The following is a 24993-nucleotide window of genomic DNA, read 5'->3' as shown; positions in this document are numbered from 1 at the left end:
GGTGCCTCAGCCCATCAGGTGTAACCTTAAAGGCAATTCTTCCATCCAGAAGCAGAAACTGGATGGGGAGGTCGGTGTATCTGTCACAGTACTTACAATGGCTGCGTAAGCCATAGCAGTAGCAGGGGGGTAAAAATGTGGTGTGAGCTGACAAGGCCAGAAACTATATTGCAACATGCTATTTCAACACAGACTCACCTGCTGCAGGGATCAGTCTGAATATGGTTTCCCTGGGTAGGAGGTATTTAAATGTTGATGCTACTACACATTTGTGACACAGTGGTATTGCCTTCCTGCTGCTGCACGTGCACCAGGTACTGGTACCATTTTAGGGTTATCCCAAAGATTCTAACACTACCCCCCCAGAGTGGACCTGACATTTAAAGACAGTGCTGCTACTCATCTCCTCTAACTTTCAGCAAGCCTCCAGTACAGGAAGTCTCCCATGCCTCTTGATATACTGGAGAGTTGAAAGTTATTAGTGATGGTAGACTTCCTGTCATAGTAGCAGAGTGCTGTCTGTGCGGGGAAAGCTGGAGGTTAGCAGCACTGACATGCTGGGTCTAGTTCCTGTTTTCTACGCATGTGCAGTAGACTTCTGTGGGGTTAGAAGAGAGATCAGTCTCCTGGTCTCAGACATCGAACGTACCAACTGCTTCAAAACAGACATGCCAAGATCTCAAACATAACATGCAGCTTGAATTTAATAAGCTTGAAGTTAATAAAAACATATGGAAAGCACATACAGCCTGCAATTTTGGAAACCCCCTTCTAAGTCCTCATACTCCACATATCACATGGCCAGTAATGCACATCAAAATATTAACACACACTTTGCCATTTCACTGTGGTGCAATGCTGCATACACTTTTGCATTAGGGCATACATTTCATTAAGAATGGGCTGCACTGCAATGGAAACAAAAAACAGACCTGCTCCCTTTTCTTTATTGCAAAGCACCACAATACAAGGCACAGTGCTGCAATGTAAGTCCATGACCACCTACTGTACTTGTGCATTAGGGTTCCATTTTAAAATGATGGTACCACAGTGAACCACACAGAATGCACTGTTGTTGTAGAAAATTGCATATAAATGCAATGTATAGGGTTGAAAGAGGCCTAAAGATTATCTATACTTACAAAAAACGTAATCCTACTCCTCACAGTCATTCAACCCTCTTAAAAACTTACCTTAGATCAGGCAATGCAGTCGAGTAGTCTACCATTTCTGGCGGTGCTCAGTCTAAGAAGCCTCCCTGCAGGTTTATAAGTAGACAGCTTTTGCATTTGGGCCTATAAAGAGCTCTGTGCCCTCTGTACTGTGCACCTTGACATTGCATCTCCCTGTCACCCAGCACCCCTGACACTGCACCCCAACAACCCAGATGCTTCAACTTTCTGCCAGCTAGCAACTTTGCCACTGTAAATTTCCACCACTGTTCCCTCCATTCCTGCTCCACTTTGTCACCTTTGTAGGGATGTGTAGACAGGAGGAGTGGCAGAGCATGGCATTTTTGAGCTCACTGCCAACTACTTTCTGCTCTGGTGACACCACCTCCTCCCCAGTACAGCCACTTGAGGCCGGCCAGTCCTTCAACCTATGGGGGCATTGTGCACATTGAGTGCATTCCCCGGGAAGGAGGGAGGAGTTGCCAACTTTTGGGCTAAAGAGCTAAAGGGTAGAGGAGAGCCAAATGCTGAACATACCTTCCATCCAATTACTTCCACACCTCTAGCAACCATTTTCTTTTATTTATAACTTTTGAACAGTCTATATTATAATTTTGAACAAGCAATTTCTATATCAGGCAGAAACTAAAATTCAGTTTACTTCCTGTATTCTTCTTTTAAAATAAGTGTAATATGTTTGATAATACGTCTCCTTTTTGAATTACGATACAAGGTTTCTTTGACTCTGACCTTTTTTAAAAGACCTTGAACCTGGCAACTACCATTGTATACCAAAGAAGAAGTATATGATGTCAGGTAAAGGGCCACTAGACCTCCTGACCTTACTAGTACTTAATGAATTCACAGTATGCTGCAGGAGCACCCAGTTATTACATCATAAAGAGTAAACTGTCATAATCACTGCCCCCTCCTTACAAACCGCTTTTCATAGCTCCGCCCCAGCTGTTCCTATCTATAAAGCTCAACTCCACTGAACCCTGCAAGTACATGTGCTTTCAACTACTCCTTTAAAATGTCCATCTTTTACCATGACTTCTAATTTTTCAGAATCAGTTTATTACTTAGTTAATTATACGCAACTTATTTTCAAGGAATTTGAATAAGCAAATGTGTTCAATAATAAATCAAATTCAACCAATCAGAACAATGAATGGCGTTTGCCAAGGGTTACTGCACTTTATGTAGGGTCATGTTAATTTAGGGTTACCGGTATTTTGAGTGCAACAACGGATGTTAATAACATGCAGACTATGAACGTCATTAGAATATAACTATTCCCTTCTCCTTTATGACTAATACCCATTGCAATTCTGGCTCCTGACTGTAGCTTTAAAACCAAGGCAATTTTCTAAATGTATTACAGGATATACCAGAAGAGTTGCATTATCAGCCCAAATAACACATTAAAATGCAATAGCCACTGATGGTCGAAAACCCCTTCCTTAGCCCTGACCAAAAAAGAAGTTGCAAACCTGAGCTTGTTGAAAAGACTTGATCCTCTTTTTAAATCGGGATGGAAGCACAAAGTCACATCCCCTTGCAAGAAAAGCCAACTCCCCCCTTAAATCGGGGTCCCTTCTCAGCGACGTGTCCTTAATCATCATCTTGGAAGGCCAGCTCTCAAGACGGCAATTTGGAATTTGGGTGCTTTCAACAAGAAAGGGAAGGGTGTTCAGGAGCTATAGATTTTCGGCTTTGCTTAAACTCCTTGTAGCAAGGAGAGTCCCCAAGTCTCGCAATCTAAGGCTGGCGCTGGGGGCTCCAAGACGCCAGCATCATACAGCGATACAGAGCCCCACGCTTTTCTTGTCCTGACAAAACCAAATTCTTAGCTAGAACAAAACTGTCTTTTTCTGAGCTCTCCCAACACTGAGCAGCTGAGAAACATGACCTCGGAATAGTGCTGCTGTGTGACAGACAGCCAGTGCTGGCCCGGGATGGTGGGGGCAGTGGGGGAGCGAGTCCAGAGGAAGGATTCTGGGAAAGGAAGCACCCAGTGGCTGTCGGCTGTTGCTAAACATAGATACTTCAGAGCAATGCACTTAATATAAAAAAAGTCTTCCCTGGTTGTGTTTACTTTATAATATACTCAATCATTTAAAAAGGTCAGTCCTACAAAAAGCATCAATGACAAAAGGAAAAAGGGTTAAAGAGCCATTCAAAGAAACTTTGCTCTGTGACATTATTCAGAATGCATAGAAAGACCTCTGCATTCCGACATCAAGCTTTTCACATATGCAGAGTTATGAATAGTGTTCTTCTAATATTGCTGAGCTCCAAAGCCCGTTCATTTTAAACCGTATATTTTAGGTTTGGAAGTCATGGCTCACATCTTAAGGATTTCAAAAAAACGTCAGCCATGAACAGCTAATACTCAGAAACACTTCAGTTGTGTCAGAGTCAATGTCTGCACAATTTAACTTCAAAGCAGATAGTAACGCTAACTGAAAATCATTTTGTTATCCAAGGCATAGTGGGGTTCATTTACTAAAACCAAAGAGCGCAAAATCTGGTGCAGAAACCAAATCAGCTTATTTAATTAAAAATGCAACTCCAATTTTGTAGATAAAAAAAACATTCCCCTCTGGGTGATCTATGTACATGGCAAGGATTATAACAACCTTTGTTCCAGATTCCTACCTTTTGTTATTCTGAAGAAATCCCTAATGGGAGTGGTTTCATAATTATCAGCCAGCTGTGGCACCTGCAGAGCACTAATGAGGAAATCTGCTGGGCCTGCATCCCTTTATACGGGTTCCTATTGGAGATACCTCACCAAAAATGACATTTTTGTTGCAGGGGATGCCTGAAATCTGAATTGTATCTTAGCCAGACTTCTGGGATAATTGAGCCAATCAGACAAGCAAGAAATAATGCTTCTGGGGTGTGTTCAGTATACATTCTGTGTACAGAACAACTCCATGTAGCCATATTGCCCTGCATTTATAGAAAATTACAGTGGCTGCATATTTAAAAGGAAAGGTAATTTTTAATAACATTCAATTGAAATATGACTTGTATCGCAATTGTACAGGCTATATTTTTCTTTTCTTTATGTTGTTGCATATTGGTGCTGCTGATCTGTAGGCTGTTTGTAGCCATTTCCTGTCTACATGTATGCACTGCACCGCAATTCTCAGCACTGGTTTCCTCACTGTGACAACGGTGAACCATTCCCGCTTAAAGTGTTTTGAAAAACGCGATTGCAGACTCGTTCCATTGTCAGCCTGTGTGATAAGGTGGCAATGCAGGCGCACAAATAAATGAGGGGGGATAGAGCGTGGTTACCCTATTACAGAAAGTGACTTTGAAATAACATTTTACCTATTGCAGCAGCCGAAGGAATTTAGCATGCAGGACAGACAACTGCACACAAACACAAATTAGAAGTATTAAAATACCTGAGTCTGTCCTTATAGGAGTGTCCTGTAATCTCCATCATAGAGGCACTCAGACTGACAGGGATGTTCTCTAGGGCAGGGGTAGGCAACCTGGGGCCCTCCAGCTGTTGCAGAACTACAAGTCCCATCATGCCTCCCATAACTAACTGCCAACCTTGCAATGCCTCATGGGAAATGTAGTTCCACAACAGCTGGAGGGCCCCAGGTTGCCTACCCCTGCTCTAGGGTATCAGTGTTCACTGAATCTCTACTAAAGGTTTTCAGGTTAACAAAGAGAGTTGAAAATGAAAATCAAGAAAATACACCTACATTTGGTATTAAGGAACACCAGATAAGGATCAGTGGCAAAAAGTACATAATCTTTATCTAAGCTATTTATTAAAACAACTTATGCCAACCAGCAATAAAACTGCCTTCTCATTAGATTACTACAAGTGCCTCTGGGGAGGAAATCAATGAATTCACAAAGAGACCAATGTGTGTAGACAGTATAGGAAGTAGAAGAAAGGATAAGAAATAGAAAAAATAAAAATAAAAAATGGACATTATAGAGAAAATTCAGCATACTGACTGAAGACAGTGCTCGGTTTGTTATGCTTCAACCCTAATTGAGCTTTTTTTTTTTAAACCCCTCAAAGTTCTCCAAGTTTTTTTTTAAAACTTATTACGCAGTGCAGGAACTCACCCTCCCTGGCCAACTCCCTGCCCCCAGCCCCGTCGTTCCTCAGGCGAGAAAAGTAAAGTGGCGCCAAAATTTTCGGCACATTGCACAAGATTAAGGAATGTGTAACACACACTCGGGAGTGTGTACTATGCAGTGCTGAGGTATCGGTGTCACACAGGGCACAAAAAATAAATCAGCACAAGGGACAGTACTTGCATATACCCCACATAAAGTAACTATAGCTCACCCGTGTGATCCTCTTTGTTCACCTCTGCACCCCAACATCCACAGCTCACCTCTGTACCCTGTTTACAGCTTACCTTTGCATCCCCCACCACCTACAGCTCACCTCCTCTCCCCTCATTCATAGCTCATCTTTTCTACCCCCAGCCACAGTTCAGCTTACACCCCCATTCCACAACTCCTCAAATACAGCTCATCTCTGCCCTTCTTCCACATTTCACCTCTGAACCCATCTACAGCTCACCTTATTCCGCTCAATCATCTCAGCTCTTCAATCCCCTAACTTTTACCTCTACACAAGGTGGTAACCCCCCCCCCCCCCATGGCGGTTTCTCTGCACAACCATCCATCCCCTTCCCCTCTCAAATCTGCAATTCCCCCCCCCCCCCCAACAGCTTTCCCCTCTGCACAAATGCCCACATCCCAGCCCCCAATTCTATAAACCCCCCCACACCCCCCCCTTTCCAACTCTCACCACTTTTAGAAATCCCCTCCCCTTTCCAGCTCTTGCCCATGTACAACCTGCCTCCTCCCATAAGATGACAATCACAATTGTTTTGCTTAGAATAAAGATAATGATTCTTGGCCTATCATCATCTTCCCCATTCTCCCCAAAAAAGGGCCAACTTTACTGTTTAGTTTTTTTTTTTTTAATTCATTGACGTTTATTTTTTTCCCCCAAAAAAATAGCCTTTGAAAAAAAGAGTGCTGCCCAAATACAGTGGGACAAAATATTGCACAGACCGCCATTTTATTCTCTAGGGTCTCTGCTTAAAATATTTGTCTGAGCACTCCGCTGTCAGGATCGATCTATCCAGTGTGGGACACTGCCATGCATGAACTGTTTGCACAGGAGCACTTTAGTGATCAATTTATGAACGTTACACTTTATGAATATAATATATTTTGCACTTTTGCATAAGGACATTTTTGAATTGAATAATATATATTCTAATTGGATTTTCTGTTCAAGTTAAAGGTTTAGCCCTATGTCATATATGGTGTTTTGCTCATGGTCATTTTATTTAGCACTGGACTTTTGATTAACCCGGTATTTAGGTTTTAGTGCACAGCTGCTGTATTTGCTTTTGATGGCACATTAGCGCGGATTTTTCTCTCTCTCTAAGTATATATATATATATATATATATATTTGGGGGTTCTAAGCAGTTTGCTAGCAAAAAAATACTGATTTTAACTTGTAAGCAACAAGTGTCAGAAAAAGGCTGTCTTTTAAGTGTTACTAAACCCAGTAATATGAATAGTTCACCCCCCACAGTGCCCACAGCTTATAAATCCTTTGTTTACATTAAAATACTTCCATTATATACCTTTTTGGAATGACCTGTATTTCATAGTTACATGATAAACTGCACAGTTTCTCCAGTGCTGAGAGTTCAGGAAGGATGAGATTTCCACTACAGCCTGCATACATGCCCGCATGGGTGATGTCATTATCATGTGACCTGGCTAATTCTGATCAACAAGTAAATGTTCGCTCCAGCATAAGAGACAACTGCGCATGTGCAGGTTGGCTACTCTGCCTGTGTTAGCTGGCCTTCCCCAGATAGATAGTGCAGGAGGGGGAGGATCTATGGTATGCATACAGGATAAAACAGTTTTTTTTACACAATACAGGGGATTAACCCTTTAAGTTCCACAGTGAGTGCCAAATGACCAGGCCACTTTTTGCGATTCGGCACTGCGTCGCTTTAACTGACAATTGCGCAGTCATGCGATGTTGCTCTCAAACGGATGTCCTTTTTTTTCCTACAAATAGAGCTTTCTTCTGGTGGTATTTGATCACCTCTGCGGTTTTAATTTTTTGCGCTATAAAAGAAAAATAGAGCGACAATTTTGAAAAAAAAAGAACAATATTTTTGTATTTTTTGCTATAATAAATATCCCTAAAAAACATATAAAGAAAAAACTATTTTTTCCTCAGTTTAGGCCGATACGTATTCTTCTACATATTTTTGGTAAAATAAAAAAAAAAAAAAAAAAAAAGGGGATAGTTTTATGGCATTTTTATTATTTTTTTTTTACTAGTAATGGTGGCGATCAGTGATTTTTATCATGACTGTGACATTATGGCAGACATTCTTGAATGTGTGCGCTGTAATATGTTCTGTACTGTTTGTTGGCAGCACCATCTTGAATTTAAACGCATTAGGGTGTGCCCCCCAAATATGTTTTCTGCATATTGTAATAGACCCGACCAGTTTTTTTTGGGATGGAGCACCCCTCCCCCTCTTCATTACCTCTTATTTAGTGGCCACCAGTACATAGGAGGAATCCCTTCAGTTCTCCCACACAGAGGAGTTTGGCTCTCATGGTTGAGATGCAGGATCTTTAATTCCATTACTAGGGTAGGATCCACTAATTCAGAGGTACTTTGACGCAGTAAGTGGGCGTAACCCCCGTATTTTTTTTATTATTTATTAAAAAATAATTATTATTTATTATCTTTATTATGTTCAGGTGTTTTTAACTAGCCTGTTGGAAATGCCATTCTTGAATATGTGCGCTGTAATATGTTCTGCACTTTTTGTTGGTCTTATAGCAGCACCATTTTGAATTTAAACGCATTAGGGTGTGCCTCCCAAATATGTTTTCTGCATTATGGCAGACACGTCAGCCTTTTTTTTAAAGATTTTTAATTTATTTTAGAAAAAATAAAGTTACATAACAGAGCCTCTGGGCATTCCCCGACTCAAGGTGTATAAAACAGGCAAGGCTTACTATACCTTACTACAACCCTAAACAATTTAATCAAGTTATATCAGACATTTTTGACACATTTTTGGGACCATTGGCATTAATACACCTATCAATGCATTGATTACTGTAAAAATGTCAGTGACAGTGAAGGGGTTAAACCACTAGGGGGAGGGGAAGGGGTTAAGTGTGTCCTAGGGAGTGATTCTGTCTGGAGGATGAGGTATCTTGAGCACCAGGACAGTGGAATTACCCACAAAATGATCCCATTTTGGAAAGCAAACACCCCAACGTATATATTCTATGAGGCATGGCCTGGTGACAGGTACTCGGGGGACTCTGGTGGCCTGGTGACAGGTACTCGGGGGACTCTGGTGGCCTGGTGACAGGTACTCGGGGGACTCTGGTGGCCTGGTGACAGGTACTCCGGGGGACTCTGGTGGCCTGGTGACAGGTACTCCGGGGGACTCTGGTAGCCTGGTGACAGGTACTCCGGGGGACTCTGGTAGCCTGGTGACAGGTACTCCGGGGGACTCTGGTAGCCTGGTGACAGGTACTCCGGGGGACTCTGGTAGCCTGGTGACAGGTACTCCGGGGGACTCTGGTAGCCTGGTGACAGGTACTCCGGGGGACTCTGGTAGCCTGGTGACAGGTACTCCGGGGGACTCTGGTAGCCTGGTGACAGGTACTCCGGGGGACTCTGGTAGCCTGGTGACAGGTACTCGGGGACTCTGGTGGCCTGGTGACAGGTACTCGGGGACTCTGGTGGCTTGGTGACAGGTACTCGGGGACTCTGGTGGCCTGGTGACAGGTACTCGGGGACTCTGGTGGCCTGGTGACAGGTACTCGGGGACTCTGGTGGCCTGGTGACAGGTACTCGGGGACTCTGGTGGCCTGGTGACAGGTACTCGGGGACTCTGGTGGCCTGGTGACAGGTACTCGGGGACTCTGGTGGCCTGGTGACAGGTACTCGGGGACTCTGGTGGCCTGGTGACAGGTACTCGGGGACTCTGGTGGCCTGGTGACAGGTACTCGGGGACTCTGGTGGCCTGGTGACAGGTACTCGGGGACTCTGGTGGCCTGGTGACAGGTACTCGGGGACTCTGGTGGCCTGGTGACAGGTACTCGGGGACTCGGTACTCATATGGACTGTGACAGGTATCTTGAAGGGTGTGACGGGTCCTCTTTATTGGGGGGGGCAAACTGTGTGTGGTGGTGTACACTAAGCGGTAACGAGATGTTACCACAATCTCCTTCTCACACACAATCGGTGTGTGAGGAGAACCCGGTAACATCTCGTTACCGCTCTATGTTTACATTTAGTGATCGGCTGTGAAAGCATCACAGCCGATCATGTAGTAAACAGCCGCCGGCCAATGGCTGTTTACCAGCGACGGTGACTAGTGTTAACGGGAACACACTGCCACCGACACGATCTCACGCATGAGCCGTGCAAAGTGGGGCGGTACATCTGTGATTGGCCGTAACTTCATCACGCCCGATCATGTGGTAAACCAGCCATGCCCAATGGCTGTTCACCCCCCTCGGAGGTGAGCCGTGTCTCCATGACATGTCGCCACCGAAGGTACAGGGTTGCGCGCATGCCCTGTTTAAATGGACGGATGACACGACGCCTGCCCAGAACAAGAGTCACGCTGCCTGGCCATCATATGATGGGCGGCGGGTGGTTAAAAAAAAAAATCTGTAAAAATTTTAAAACTTGTGATTAGAAAAATCAAAATGTGACATTTTTGGCAACCATTGGCGCTGCGTCATCAGGACCGTAGAGGAGAGGGACCTTTGGTTATCAGCTCTCAATTAAAAAGCCTGCACCTCTGATGGTATAGAGGTGCATTAGTACGTATGGGATGGGTAGCTTTTACATCTGGAAAGGCACCATCAATCTGGAAATATACAACCAGGTTTTAGACCCCATTCACACGGACGTCATTTTCAGGCGGTTTAGCACTAGAAATAGCACCTATAAAGCACCTGAAAACTGCCTCCCGTTCATTGCAATGGGTGCTTTCACACCCGAGCGGTGCGCTTGCGGGAAGTTAGAAAAAGTCCTGCAAGTAGCATCTTTGGGTACAGCGTCGCATGACCACGCAATTGTCAGTTAAAGTAACGCAGTGCAGTGCCGTATCGCAAAAAATGGCCTGGTCATTAAGGGGGTAAATCCTTACGGGGCTAAAGTGGTTAAAGTATAAAGGCAAACATTTTTTTCCCCCCACATTTTGGATAGAGTGAAGAGGTATTAGAGCGCCTGTCAGTTTTTATTGCGGTCTGTGTCCCAGTTAGGAAGATTCACCCTCTCTATTTGTCCTATTTACTGTCATCATTGAAAGTGAAAGTTAAAGAAAACCCAATATTTTGAGTTGTCCCCAGAAAAGTAAAAAGGAGGGATATGTTTCAATGGGGACACTAGATCTGGTGATCTGGCGGTTCTCAATAAATTGCATTTGCAGGAATTTCCTCTGACCTTCTGTTTGGGTATGGACAGGAAGTGAAGGGAAATCTCAGCGATGGGACACAGATGGCAAAAAAAAAAAAAAAAAAATTTGTCCGGCCTATAGTGCTACTTTAAATCGCTCAGTTCACAGTGTAGAGCTGGGGGAAGACAGCTGCAGCTTGGATCGATGCTGCAGTCATCTAGGCGAGTATGGTATTTCCCACACTTTAACTGGCCCGTCTGCAGTTCAGACCTTTCACCAACTGAAAATATTTGGCGCATCTTAAAACTAAGAATACAACAAAGATGACTCAGAACTGCTGAGTGGTTAGATTCCCATATCAGGCAAGAATGGGACAACATAACTCTTCTAAAATGCCTGTAACTAGTCTCTTCAGTTACCAGATGTTTACTGTGTTGGTAAAAAGACAGAATGCTACACTGTGGTAAACATAGTACTGTTCAAACTTTTTTGAGATGTGTTGCTGCCATTAGTTTTAAAATTACCCTATTTGCTTCTTAAAATGGTCTCAGTTTAAACCTGATATGTGTTCTATAGTGAACAAAATACAGATCTATGAAATTTGCATATTATTGCATTCTGTTTTTATGTTGATTTTACACAGCATCCCAACTTTTTGGAATCCAGATTGTATAATTAAGTAAATCTTCAGTAAAAAACATAAAAAAAGATCAGTAGATCCAGAGATAGCTTAAATCCTCTGCAAACCTCAACTTTAAAGTGGATGTAAACCCGAAATTTACTTTTTATTTTTTTTATGTCATAATGTAGAGTATAAGATTTCCTATCATTTGAGCCCAGTCTTGCCACAAAGTTATTCCATCGCTGAGCAATTCTCTTATTGTTCAGCGAGATAAATCTTGGCAAACAGAGAAAAACTTTGTCAAATCCTCCCCCTTGCTGTGAGTGACAGGTGATTTACATATCTCGTGCATTAGCCTAAGAGAGATGCATTATTTTTTAATTCCCTCCCACTCCTTTCTTCTGTTGCTCTGGCAGAATTGGATGTTCCACATCTCAACATGATTGGGCATGCTGAAGTCATGTGGTTACTTTCCCGTATTTTCACTGGATGTTAGAGATCATAGCAGAAGTTCAGTGTAAGAAATACACAGGAGAATATGCATATTGACAAGGGGAGTGTAGAGGTGGGCGGGGAGTCTACTGACATCACGACTCCACCCACCAAGCTCCAGACAACAGACCCACCCACAGAATATGCAGTTTTTCGGGTCTCATAGCAGACAGAGGGGAGACATTTGACAGGTAAAGATACATGCAGGAGGCATGAATAGCCTTCTAGATAACCCCTATGGCAGTAGTTTAGAAAGGATGGCATTGGGTTTACATCCACTTTAACTGTAAATGTTTAGAATTTTCGGAAAGAGTGGTCCATACAACAGTAGATTCCATATTTCCGAATGACCAGCTTCTTCCAAAGTCCCTGGGATTAATGGACCATATAAGCTTAGGATAATAAGAGCTGTTGCACAGCAACCCACCCAAGATTGCCATCGTCAACCTACCAAAAAAAAGTCAGCAGAATAAAATCAACCAACTTTATTTCCTCCAAAGAGCTATGGAGTGTTTAAGGGTTAAAAACCTAACTCCAGCCAAAACATTTCTTGCCTTTGAATACAATGGGGAAGAGTTAGAACGTATGTCGGTTTTTAACAATCTCAGTACCCTTGTTGGGCTTTAAGCCGAAGTTTCAGAATGTGCAGTGCAAAAAAGAATAATGCATTTAATGTGTTTCTATTCACAGTCTAAAGCGCAAAGTAAAGTGTTGTAAAGAGGCCAGTGCATAGCAGTGATAATGCAAGTTCTGTAGGCAGCAAGTAGAATGCTGAGCTGAGTAGTTAAATAATCTAAGTGTCCTAAATATAGGCCACACCTGTCACTTTGCCAGTCTTGTCCTTGCTCGGGCTTTGAAGAGGTTTCCGTTTTCCATTAATGAAATTCTGAGCGCTGTAGTCAGGTCCACTAACTTTAACAAGAGGGCACTCAGGGCCCCATTTACAGATGAGTACATTGAAGGCTTTACCAGGGGAGTCATTACAGAACTGGAATCTTACAACGGGTTAGTGTCATAGTTCTATAAGAAGGTGGCACAACACACACTATACCTTACTTCGCAAGAGTGCGACTTTAAAGCCCCATAAACACTATCAGTTTTTCTTCTCAGTTTTTCCTTTCGATTTACCAAAACCATATAATATGAGGTCAAACTTTAGGAAAAAAAATCAGCAGAAATTATAGAAAAAAATAAAAAGATCAAATAAAAACAAATGAATATAGCGTATCCAATTGTGACTCAAGTCACAATTGTAATTGAATGTTAATAAAAATTACTGATCCTTTTTAATCTGCAGCACTGTCATTTTCTGTAAAATGCAATGTGGCAACCTGGAGGCGTTCTGTATACAGATAGTGTACAGAATGCCCCTAGAAACGTATTACCCGTCTGTGTGATTGGCTGATTTTTCCAGAAGTCTGCAGTAAGATACAAATCAGATTTTTGGCATCCCCTGCAACAAAAATGTCATTTTCATAAGATCCAGAAGTAATGTGAGCCCAGGCTGCATATGAAGATTCTATTTGGAGGGGGGGTCTGGTTCCATCATCAAAAATAAGGAGTATTCACCCCATTAGGGGAGCAGTACCATCATCCCTCTATATCATGTACTGAATAAAAATCAACCAAGGGCTAGTGTAATCCTAGAACACCACCTTACTACATACAATAACACCATAAATCCATTAGCCCATGTTCTCCATAGTATATAACACCAATGTCTTAGGGCCCTTTTATACGGGTAATCTGATCAAGTCTGCATGTCAATTTTGCAGGCAGACCTGATCAGAAGGTTCATGCATTCCTATGGACTGGTGAGTGTAAAATAAACAGTGTCCGTTTACACCCGCCTACCTCCTGGTCCGATCAGGCTCAAAATTAAAATGAGGGATCAGACTGGCAGCACCCATAGATCAGAGCGAGGACTGTCTGGAAGTTCTACAACCCCCCCCCCTTCCTAACCAACCTTCTGAGACACGTCACAGGTTCCAGAAGATTGGGGGACCATTTACAATGTATAGCACGGCTCACTCATGCACAGTAAGAAGCCTGCTGTGAAGTCGCAAGGAATCACAGTCAGCTGCCTACAGTAAACATGTCAGCACTAAGGACCTGAAGAAAGGCGAATATGCATATACACATAAATTAGTCTAAAAGATCATTTGCTGTTTGGCTCTGAGGAAGGAAAACCTCTTTGAAACGTGTCAGTCTGCAGGGACCTCGGTGAGCCCCCTGCCCCGATGTTCTGGAGACTGTCAAAATTTGGAGAGCTTTTAACTCATATGTTTGTAAGTAGTTTTTTTTAATCATATACACATAAAACATTTTGTGGGATAATGCCCTCTTTTGTTTGTTTTCTCAGTGATCCCCAGTCCTCAAGGGCAGCAAGGCTCCAAGAGATTAGGAGGCTATACCATTTATGTGCAGGGGACAACTGCTGTGTTAGCCCTTGTACACACGGTCGGAGATTTTGGCAACCAAATCCGTCGGATTTAGTCCAACGGATTGTGTCCGAAACTGTTGCATACACACGGTCGGGCCAAGTTGGCAAAAAATCCAATCTTTCAGAACGTGATGACGTAATTTCGTTACGATGGGACTACATTCAGGCTAGTAGCCAATAGCTTTGATGTAGGAATTTGATCTGAGCATGCGTAGCACTTGGTCCGATGAAAATGCTCTACACATGATCGGATTAGGTCCGTCCGGCCCAGTTGGTCGGGAAATACTTCCAACATGTTGGAAAATTGGGTCGGACGGAATCAGTCCGATGCATACCACACACAGTCGGATTATCTGACGACACGGTCCGATAAGACTCATTCCGACAGATTCTCCGACCGTGTGTACAAGGGCTTAGGCTACAGTATTTGTAGCTGCTGACATTTTTTTCAAAAATAGGGCAAAGAACTGCTTTAAATGTAATATTAAACAAGCAAAAACACAGAATTTTTCTTGGTATACTGGAAGAATCTTCACAATACTGTCAAGTGCATGGAAAATACATAGTATCCACTGTAGTAGTAGTATCTTACAATAGTACTTTGAAGCACTAACAATTGATATAAGATTAACAGTCTCATAAAATACAATAAATGAAACAGAACTAACTATAACATTAAATTCTGCTTCTATTTCCCAGTGTGCATAAAATAAAACCAACTTAAGAAAAATGGTTTATGAACGGCCCATATAATTCTAAACGCTACTGAACAAGGTGAGGTAATTCCTATATACATCTTATTCTATAAAAATACTACATACTGAAATTATATGTACAACACTGTTCTAAAGTGACCCATAATTAAGGCACATCTGTTTCATGAATTTCAACAGCTGCCCGCTATGTAACCCAAGAAGGGAACGCGCAGTCACCAATTGTGAGGAGCAGAAACCACTGTACTTCATCAAACTTACCAGTGTCAAATTAAAGAGCAGCAACTGAACGGAGGGGGACAGATCATTTACCAAGGTCATACACAAACACTTACCACAACCTCACCCTGCAACTAAGAACCAATGTGAAAACACTATGGCGCTACTTTTTTGCCTGTGCTTTATGAGTGCTCATCACAGACTTGGGTCAGTGTGAACATTGCTCTATTTACATTAGGCTGTCTGCATGTTGTACTGTATGTGCAGACAAGGAGTGCCGTCTGCCCTGCATACGAGTTTGTTGTTTTCTGTGACAGGAGAGACACGTGAGTATTTCTATACTATAGTTATGTCACACCTGTAAAAATAGATTGTATACTTTTTATAATCAGACTTCCCCTGTGTATGCTCAACCACAATGTAAACAGCAAGACCTGTTTGAAAGAAGGCCAGCATGTGAGACACTGAATAATCCCTGAGACTTAAAATGGCTGTGTTCACCCCAGGGTAAATACGATTTCCAGGTGCAATACTAGATCATCCTGGAAGTGGCTTTCATGCCTTCAGCAAGGTGGGAATCACAGACTCAGAAATACTTCTATCCTTTACAACTTGACTTCAACAGCCATGCTGTTAAAGACAGACTGTGAAACAGAATGGAATAGCGGACCTTGAGACATCAGGTCTAGCCTGTTGGGAAGAGGCCAGGTGCTGGCTGCTAGAATTTCAAGTATGTCTGCGAAACAGTTTCTTCTGGGCCATTTGGATCCATTAGAATATCTCTTTTCTCTCTTGCTATATGTTGTCAAGCAGACGAGGTCGAATTCGAAGGCAAGGCACAGATCAGTTTGAACGGAGTCTGGGGTATTAGGGCATCCGAAGGCCAGGGCTGGTTCTGGCAACAAGCAGAGGTAGCTTACTGCTGAGTCTTAAGACCATGGGGTCCACATCTAGAATTCCCCATCTTTCGCATATCAAATCAAACACATGAATATGGAACGAAGAGACCATTGCTGTTGGTCCAAGCGCTGGTTTCTGAGATGCCTGTCCACTCCTGAGATGAAGACTGCAGAAAATCACTGGACAGTGAGATTCTTTCCACAAGAGAATCTGGTTTACCTCCTTCAAGGTGTCCAGGTTTGTCATGCCCCCTTGATTGCCCATATTTTCCACTGTGCATTGGGTGTCCCTTCAGAAGAGAGGTTCAGTACTGCAGGCATAAACTGACTGCTTTAAACTTCACGATGTGGAGAGGGAGTTTGGTTTCCTTTCTTGACCATGTTCCCTGAATTGTCAAGAATTGGAAACAATCCTCCCTAGCATGACAGACTGGTGTTCTTTTTAAAGAACTTTCAAGTTGTAGCACAGCTCTAACACTGGGGAACACCTTTCTATCAAGATAAGGAAGTTCTTTCAGGAGCATGGGTAAGTTGACAACATGTTTTCTTTATCGCACATCACGGGACCCAGAGGAGGTTATAACCACACCTGTGTGGGTTATGCACCACCTATAGGTGAATGGACACTGGCAGATCAAAAAGCAAGCCCCCCCCCCCCCCCCCCATATAACCCCTCCTATACAGAAAGTAACTCAGTTTTTATGGCAATGTCTGCAAGGTGATGGTCAGTGACGTGCTGCATATGCTCTTGGAGCATATCTGGGAGGTTCGAAAACAGTTTTTCTGTGAATTAGGACCTGAAATCAGATCCATGCAAAGGGAGGTTAGCTAAAATGGATTGTACCAGAGCTTCATTGGATAGGAGACAATCCTTGAGGGTTCCCCTGTAATGCAGCCTTGCAGCGCTCGACCCTGCGTAATGGAACCCTGTACAGTGTTTGTTCTGACCAAGGTGGTTTCCAGCAGGGTGCTATACAGGTGAAGAGGAGAGACCCCAGATTATGGGGGGCCCTCAGAGCCCCACTGCGAGGGGTGAAAGGTGGACACCTCTTATGATTCCTAGTCCTGCGGCAAGAATGGCAAGATTACATTTGCAGTGTTTCATTGAAAAAAATAAAAATCTGACTATCTGGTCATTCTCCCAGTGGCCACTGGAGGCAGTGTGCTGTTTGGTCTGGCTAGCCAGGCTATGTGCGCAGGGAGGAGAAATTAAATTTGCTTCAAGTACCATTAAGGGTCAGATTTTTCGACTATCCATTTTTTTCCCAGAGACCAGTGTTTGTCACTCCTTTCTTACTTCATGCAGGGTCTAACGCAGATAGTCCCACCTGTCAGGCCATCCTTGTGTCCTTGGGACTTGAACTTGGTTGTCCTTGCAGAAGCCACCTTTTGAATCAGTTCGAGAAGCTGTTTGTCCTTTGACTCGGAAGGTGGCTTCTTTGGTTAATATAACTTCAGCAAGAAGAGGGTCAGAGCTGGCGGCTTTTTCATTTAAGGAGCCATCATTTTTGGTCTTGCTTTATGATAAGGTGATGTTGTGTCCTCCTCCATCTTTCTTGCCTAGAGTGGTTTCTAGTTTTAAATTGAATCAAGACAGTGTCTTGCCTAACTTTTGTCCTAGTCCACAGTCGCCAGGGGAAAAGATGGCTGCTTACTCTGTATGTAGTTCAGGTAGTCAGGATTTACTTGAGTTGTCGGCACAGCTCAGGAATCCTGGTTTGTGCTGCCAAAAGGGAATGCGGCATCCAGGTCAATTGTTTCCCACTGGATCCGCCAGTTAATCATTCAAGCCTATGGTTTGAAGGGGCAAGATCCCACCCTTTCTGGGGTGGGGGTACCATGCATGTGGGGGCATCTTGGGCTATGCTCCATCAGGCATTAGTGACTCAGGTTTGCAAGGTTTTACCAGATGAATGTCAGAGCCCTGAAGGATACTGCCTTTGGCCGCAGCATTTTACAAAATGGCAGGGTAGGTCCTTTGGGATTGATGGTGGTGGTTTTTGTTGCATCTCGCACCACTCAGGTTTTGTTGCTATGGGACATCCCACATAGTTATTATAACCTGCTCTGTGTCCCATGATGGCAGAGAAAGAAAAATTTGATTTTTTTTCTACATACTTCCCTGTAAAATCCATTTCTTGGAGTACATCATGGGACACAGAGGTCACTGCCCTCTTTCTGGGAATTCATTGCTTGCTATGAAACAGAGGTGTCTTACTGCACCGTATTGGAGGAACAGCATTCTCAATTTCATTGTATGTTGTACAGTGACAAAAATGCAATTTTTTTTTATATTTTTATTTTAAGCAAGTTTAAATCTATAAATTCAAAAAGACAAATCTGACACCATAAAGACTAAGAGGTTGATTTAATAAAGGCACATAGACAAAGCACTCTGCACGAGCAGTTGCTCCCAAGCTTAGTAAATGAGCAGAAGCTCTGTTGACTTCCATTATCCAATCACATACAAGCAAAAATGCATTTTTCTTTTTTTTTTTTTCCTTGTTTGCGATTGGGTATTCTTTGCAAAGTGAAGCTTTACTTAATTTACTAAGCTCTGGAGCAACAGAACTTGCAGCGTACAACTGCACTTTGCAAAGTGCACAGTCTACGTGCCTTTAATAAATCAACCCCTAAGTATTGAAAAGTAAAGCTGGACATGGATGGATAAAAAAAAAAAGTGCAAACGAAAATCCGTAGGAAAAAAATAAATAAAAATAAATAAATAAAAAAACTGTACAAAAACCATTTGCTTGCTCTTTGAACGATCTAATTTGCCTTTAACAGTTGATTTTGGAATGAATTGGACTTTACCAAATGAAAAACACATTCACTGTTAAGAGGGATACACACTATACAACTTTTGTTCAATTTCCTTTAGACTTACCTTCAACTATGTAGTGCAAGGGCCAGAAGATTGCATACAAATGGAAAGTGTTTAGGTTTGACCTCATGTTTTGGTTTACCTTCAAATTTTCTCGTCAATGTGGTTGAAAACAAACAACGATTTGAGCCACTAATGATCAGAAAAATGATCTCTTAGAACCGTTTTTCCCAAAGAGTTTTCATTCAAAACTTCTACCCATCTATGGCCAGCTTAAGAAAGCACAGGGTTCTAGCGACAGTAGTTGAACTTCTGGCCAGGAAAAGGGATGTCACTAGCTGACAGGTGTGGAGATTACACAGCAGGGTAATACCAGCTGTGTCTGTATTTATAGAATATGAGTGGGCAGTTTTATCCTCCACAAATATACCATCCCTATAAAAGACATGAATCCCCAATCTAAAGGAAGAGTGGGGACTGTTAATAATTAGAGCTAAAGAGCTACAATGAAAGTTGGCATACTGAATTGGGACAATTTTCAACTCTAGGATGTCTATTCCTTACATCAACATATGAAGAATTCTGACATCATAAATTAAGCTCATAATCTCTCCTCGCCTGACAGAACTGGGATTTGTGAAGTTACACACAGATCCTGGTCGTCTCTCGTGCCCGTGACCGCCGGCCATGCACATCGGGTCCCCCTGTTGTGCAGCAGGCGCGCGTGTCTGCGAAGGCTCTTAAAGGAGCCAACATACCTGTACGTCATTTTTGTGCATGGCTGCCAACGTATATGTACGTGAGCCAGTCGGGAAGTGGTTAAGGTAGAGAGCCAAGCTGTTAAGCAATAGTTAAATAGAGTTACAGCAAATGTATTGCGAGTAGAATAACAGTTAATACAATTAATGCACATCCTTGTACAGAATTATTTTCACTATGGAGCGGATATATAGAACCTGGGGCAAATGACCATTGGTGATGACCACAGAAAACAATTCTGTTTTGGCCTTTGTCTACATGGAAACTGCAACATGGAACCCAACTAGTTACATTACTACATCAGCTTTTATTGGCGTTTGAGGATGCAACAAGCCTTTACTGACAATTTTTCCTTCTGAGGTTTGTAAAGATGCCCTAGGTGGATGTGGAGATTCAAGAACTTTATATCTGCATTAAATAGCGGATTATGATAATGACATCTGTTGATCGCCATCATTATAGAGTCTCTGTTGGACACAAAGGATGGCAATGATGGCTTGTAAGCCAAAGGAGTAATATAAATACATTTGCATTTTTGATGTACCTAAAGATGGCCCTGCACCGTCCTAGAGGAACCACCAATAATACAGTAAAGCCGCGTACACACGGGCGGACTGTCTGGCCTACTTAGTCCGCCGAAACACATTTCAGCGGACAGTCCGCTCGTGTGTGGGCTTCAGCGGACTTTTTCAGCGTGCAGTCCGGCGGACTAAGTATTTCGGAATTTCCGTAATACTGTCCGTCGTACTCGCATTTCGGCGGACAATCCGCCCGTGTGTATGCCAGTCCGCCGTACTTTTGAAATGAGCAGACTTTTCCCGCCCGGAGAAAAGTTCGCTCATTTCGAGCAGGTATCCAGGTAGGCGGGGCCCGAAGGAGACGTCGCAGGCCCCACCACCTGGTATGGACTTAAAGGGGAACCCCAACGCCGAAAAAAATCGGCGTGGGGGTCCCCCCCAAGTCCACAGCAGACCCTTGTCCGAGCACGCTACCCGGCCGGCCAGGAAAGGGGGGCGAGCGAGCGCCCCCCCTCCTGAGCCGTACCAGGCCACGTGCCCTCAACATGGGGGGGTGCCTTGGGGAAGGGGGGGCCACGTGGCCCCCCCACCCCAAAGCACCTTGTCCCCATGTTGATGAGGACAAGGGCCTCTTCCTGACAACCCTGGCCGTTGGTTGTCGGGGTCTGCGGGCGGGGGGGCTTATCGGAATCCGGGAGCCCCCTTTAATAAGGGGGCCCCCGGATACCGGCCCCCCACCCTATGTGAATGAGTATGGGGTACAATGTACCCCTACCCATTCACCTGTAAGATAAAAGTACAAAAAAAAAACACAACACACGAGATAAAATACTTTATTGCACAGCTCCGGGGGTCTTCAGTCTTCGGGGGTCTTCTCGCCGGACTCCTCCGCTATCTTCTTGTAGCTCTTTTGCTAGCGGAGGAGTCCGGCTTTCTTCCTCGCCGCCGGCCTCTTCTCCCGACTTCGGGGGTCTTGTCCCCCTCTTCGGTTCTTCTGCCGGGCCACCGCGCCTTCTTATAGCTCTTTTACAGGCGGTGGCCCGGTCTTCTGTCGCCGCCGCCGCCCCTTCCGTTCTTCTTCTCCAGGAGATGTTGCCTGGACGATCTCTCTGGCCGGAATGCCAGGGACGCACTGCGCGGCCACTTATATAGGGACAAGGGGCGGTGTCACATGGCTTTATGTCACATGGGTTGATGTCACATGGGGACTATGACATCGTAAGGGGGTGGGGGTCACCATGTGACACCAACCCATGTGACATAAAGCCATGTGACACCGCCCCATTGTCCCTATATAAGTGGCCGCGCAGTGCGTCCCTGGCATTCCGGCCGGAGAGATCGTCCAGGCAACATCTCCTGGAGAAGAAGAAGAACGGAAGGGGCGGCGGCGGCGACAGAAGACCGGGCCACCGCCTGTAAAAGTGCTATAAGAAGGCGCGGTGGCCCGGCAGAAGAACCGAAGAGGGGGACAAGACCCCCGAAGTCGGGAGAAGAGGCCGGCGGCGAGGAAGAAAGCCGGACTCCTCCGCTAGCAAAAGAGCTACAAGAAGATAGCGGAGGAGTCCGGCGAGAAGACCCCCGAAGACGGAAGACCCCCGGAGCTGTGCAATAAAGTATTTTATCTCGTGTGTTGTGTTTTTTTTTGTACTTTTATCTTACAGGTGAATGGGTAGGGGTACATTGTACCCCATACTCATTCACATAGGGTGGGGGGCCGGTATCCGGGGGCCCCCTTATTAAAGGGGGCTCCCGGATTCCGATAAGCCCCCCGCCCGCAGACCCTGACAACCAACGGCCAGGGTTGTCGGGAAGAGGCCCTTGTCCTCATCAACATGGGGACAAGGTGCTTTGGGGTGGGGGGGCCGCGCGGCCCCCTCTCCCCCAAGGCACCCCCCCATGTTGAGGGCATGCGGCCTGGTACGGTTTAGGAGGGGGGGCGCTCGCTCGCCCCCCTTTCCTGGCCGGCCGGGTAGCGTGCTCGGACAAGGGTCTGTTGTGGACTTGGGGGGGACCCCCACGCCGATTTTTTTCGGCGTTGGGGTTCCCCTTTAAGTCCATACCAGGCGGCGGGGTCAGCGACGTCTCCTTTGCGGGCCCCGCCTACCTGGAGACGCGCTCGAAATGAGCGGACTTTTCTCCGCGTGTGTGGGCGAGTCCGTTCATTTCAAAAGTAGGGCGGATAGTATGGCGGACTTAGTACGCCGTATTAGTCCGCTCAAAAAGTGGTGTGTGTGGTCAAGTCCGTTCATTCGAAAGTATGACGGACTGTCCGTCGGATTGTATGACGGACTAAGTAGGCCATACAGTCCGCCCGTGTGTACGCGGCTTAAGACACACAAAAGAGTGCACTACTGGCTCTCCCCTCAGGCGCCTACGGCACGCCAATGGATACAATTAATGGTATACTGATCAGAGAGAAGCATGCATATCAGCATAGGAATGAAAGTTGCAAATTTACTAAAATCTGTCAGGAATGGCTGGGAGCACCTGCTATAGATAGCTCCACCTCAGTTAGTCTGTGATAGACTACTCTAGATGCAAGAGTGTGGTCTTCGATTAATTGGGTAGAAGGGTGGTGGGGACAGATGGACATGGTGATGGGATGGTAGTCTACCATACACTTGCACTGCTTGTTTGAAGGACAACACAATTTATAAGTTTGTTTTCGTTTTATTTTCGTTTTATGTTCTGTTTTTTGCAACATGATAATAATGAACCCTATTCTGCTGATGTAGAATATATTCCTAGATGTGATCTATAAACATAGTATATTGGCTCAATTCTTGTAATATATAGCCATCGATGTACCGTTCATCTTACCGGAAGTTTCTTTCTAACCCGGTAGTTTGTAATTTTGTACAATAAAAAAAATTTCTGATTAAAAAGAGACATACAAAAAGAACAGACATTCACTATTCCATCTTGCCAATTTAAGGGGTCCTTTATTGATGTTACTACTAATCTCCTACTCGTTCCTTTCTCTTGTTCAAGTATTTTATTGAAAGAAACAAAGTTTCAGTACAAAGGTACAAGAGGTACATACAGTGCCTTGAAAAAGTATTCATACGCCTTGAAATTTTCTGCATTTTGTCATGTTAAAACCAAACCTTAAATGTATTTTAATGGGATTTTATGTGATAGACCAACACAAAGTGGCACATAATTGTGAGGTGGAAAGGAAAATAAATGGTTTTCCTTTTTTTTAATTAAAAAATACATGTCTGAAATTGTGGTATGCATTTGTATTCAGCCCCTTTACTCCGATACCCCTAACTAAAATCTAGTGGAACCAATTGCCTTCAGAAGTCACCTAATTAATAGAGTCTACCTGTGTGTAATTTAACCTCAGTATAAACACATCTGTTCTGTGAAGCCCTCAGAGATTGGTTAGAGAATCTTCGTGAACAAACAGCCAAGGAACAAACCAGACAGGTCAGGGATAAAGTGGTAGAGAAGTTTAAAGCAGGGTTAGGTTATAAAAAAACATCCCAAGCTTTGAACATCTCACAGAGTACTGTTCAATCCATCATCTGAAAATGGAAAGAGTATTGCACAACTGCAAACCTACCAAGACATGGCCGTCCACCTAGAGTCAGAGACAGGATCCGCCAGCCCCGGATGATTACCATAGAGACTCCATGATCGTTTGGAGGCTGGGCGCGATTTTATGACGTCACACCTGGCCTCTGCATTCAACCAGCGCCACCTCGGCTGGGAAGCCAAAATCGGTTTTAATTTTTTTATTTCAGGCTTCCCAGCCTAGAAGTGAGATGTGGGGTCTTAGTGATCCCATATCTCACTGTAAAGAGGAACGATCATGCCATATTCCTATTACAAGGGATGTTTACATTCCTTGAAATAGGAATAAAAGTGTAAAAAAAAAAAAAAAAAAAATAGTAAAATTAACAGTAAAATTTAAAAAAAAAAAAAAAGTAAACCACCCCTGTGTGCCTGCACGCAGAAGCGAACGCATATGCAAGTCCCACCCCCATATAAAAAACAGTGTTCAAACCACACGTGAGCTATCGCCACGAAACGTTAGAGTGAGACTAATAATTCTAGACCTAGACCTCCTCCAACTCAAAACATGTAACCGGTAAAACAAAAAAATTTAAATACCGAAGTTTGGTGTCATTACACATGTGTGTGCAATTTTGAAGCGTGACATGTTAGGTATCTATTTACTCGGCGTAACTTCATCTTTCACATTTTGCAACATTGGTCTAACTTTACTGTTTTAAAGCACAACATTTTTTTTTAAAGCACAAAACTTTTTTTTCCCCAAAGACGACGACGTGTTGCAAAAATTGCTGTGCAAATACCGTACGAGATAAAAAGTTGCACAACCACCATTGTATTCACTAGGGTCTTTGCTAAAAAAAATATATATATATATATATATATAATGTTTGGGGGTTCTATATAATTTTCTAGCAAAAAATAAAAAATTTTTTTTTACATGTAGGAGAGAAATGTCAGCATTGGCCTGAGTGGCAAGTGGTTAACAGTCAGGGTGAAAAAAAACAAAACCCAAAAAAAAAAAAAAAAAAAAAAAAAAACAGTGGGTAGTCAAGGAGGGGATAATTTTTTTTTTTTTTTTTTAACACAGGGCTCCGAACCATACTCAAATAATAAAAGTGGTAGCTGTTTGGCACCCCAACGGGGGACAATACCAAAAAGCACAAGTAGTAGTGGGAGACTGTAGGTTGGGAAGATTAGTGAGATGTACTAAGGGGAATGCCTAGCTAGCTCATGCCAGGGTAGGGAGACTGCAGGAGCAGAATAGGAAGGGTAGAGACAAGAAAGATGTGGGAAAGACGAGGGGTGTAAGGGGAGTAGAAAGGAGCAAGA

At 43.8% G+C, this 24993-nt stretch overlaps 1 protein-coding gene across 5 annotated transcripts in view; it reads right to left on the bottom strand.

Moving 5' to 3' along the window:
* PPP2R3A (protein phosphatase 2 regulatory subunit B''alpha) overlaps positions 1–24993 on the bottom strand; it is a 295427-nt gene that overhangs the window by 55110 nt on the left and 215324 nt on the right. Inside the window, exon 1 of one of the 5 annotated variants that reach the window (XM_077488680.1) lies at positions 2666–3101. The exons of the other annotated variants lie outside the window; for them this stretch is intronic. Within the exon in view, the coding sequence (XP_077344806.1) occupies positions 2666–2797 (132 nt within the window). The 5' untranslated portion in view covers positions 2798–3101. Of the gene's footprint in view, positions 1–2665; positions 3102–24993 lie in introns of those variants that run through there. 5 annotated transcript variants of the gene reach the window in all.

The sequence above is a fragment of the Lithobates pipiens genome, unplaced genomic scaffold (assembly GCF_037356315.1).
Source record: "Lithobates pipiens isolate NorthernLeopardFrog02 unplaced genomic scaffold, aLitPip1_a1.2 Scaffold_18, whole genome shotgun sequence".
NCBI lineage: Eukaryota > Metazoa > Chordata > Amphibia > Anura > Ranidae > Lithobates > Lithobates pipiens.
This window is presented reverse-complemented; position numbering and strand designations above follow the sequence as displayed.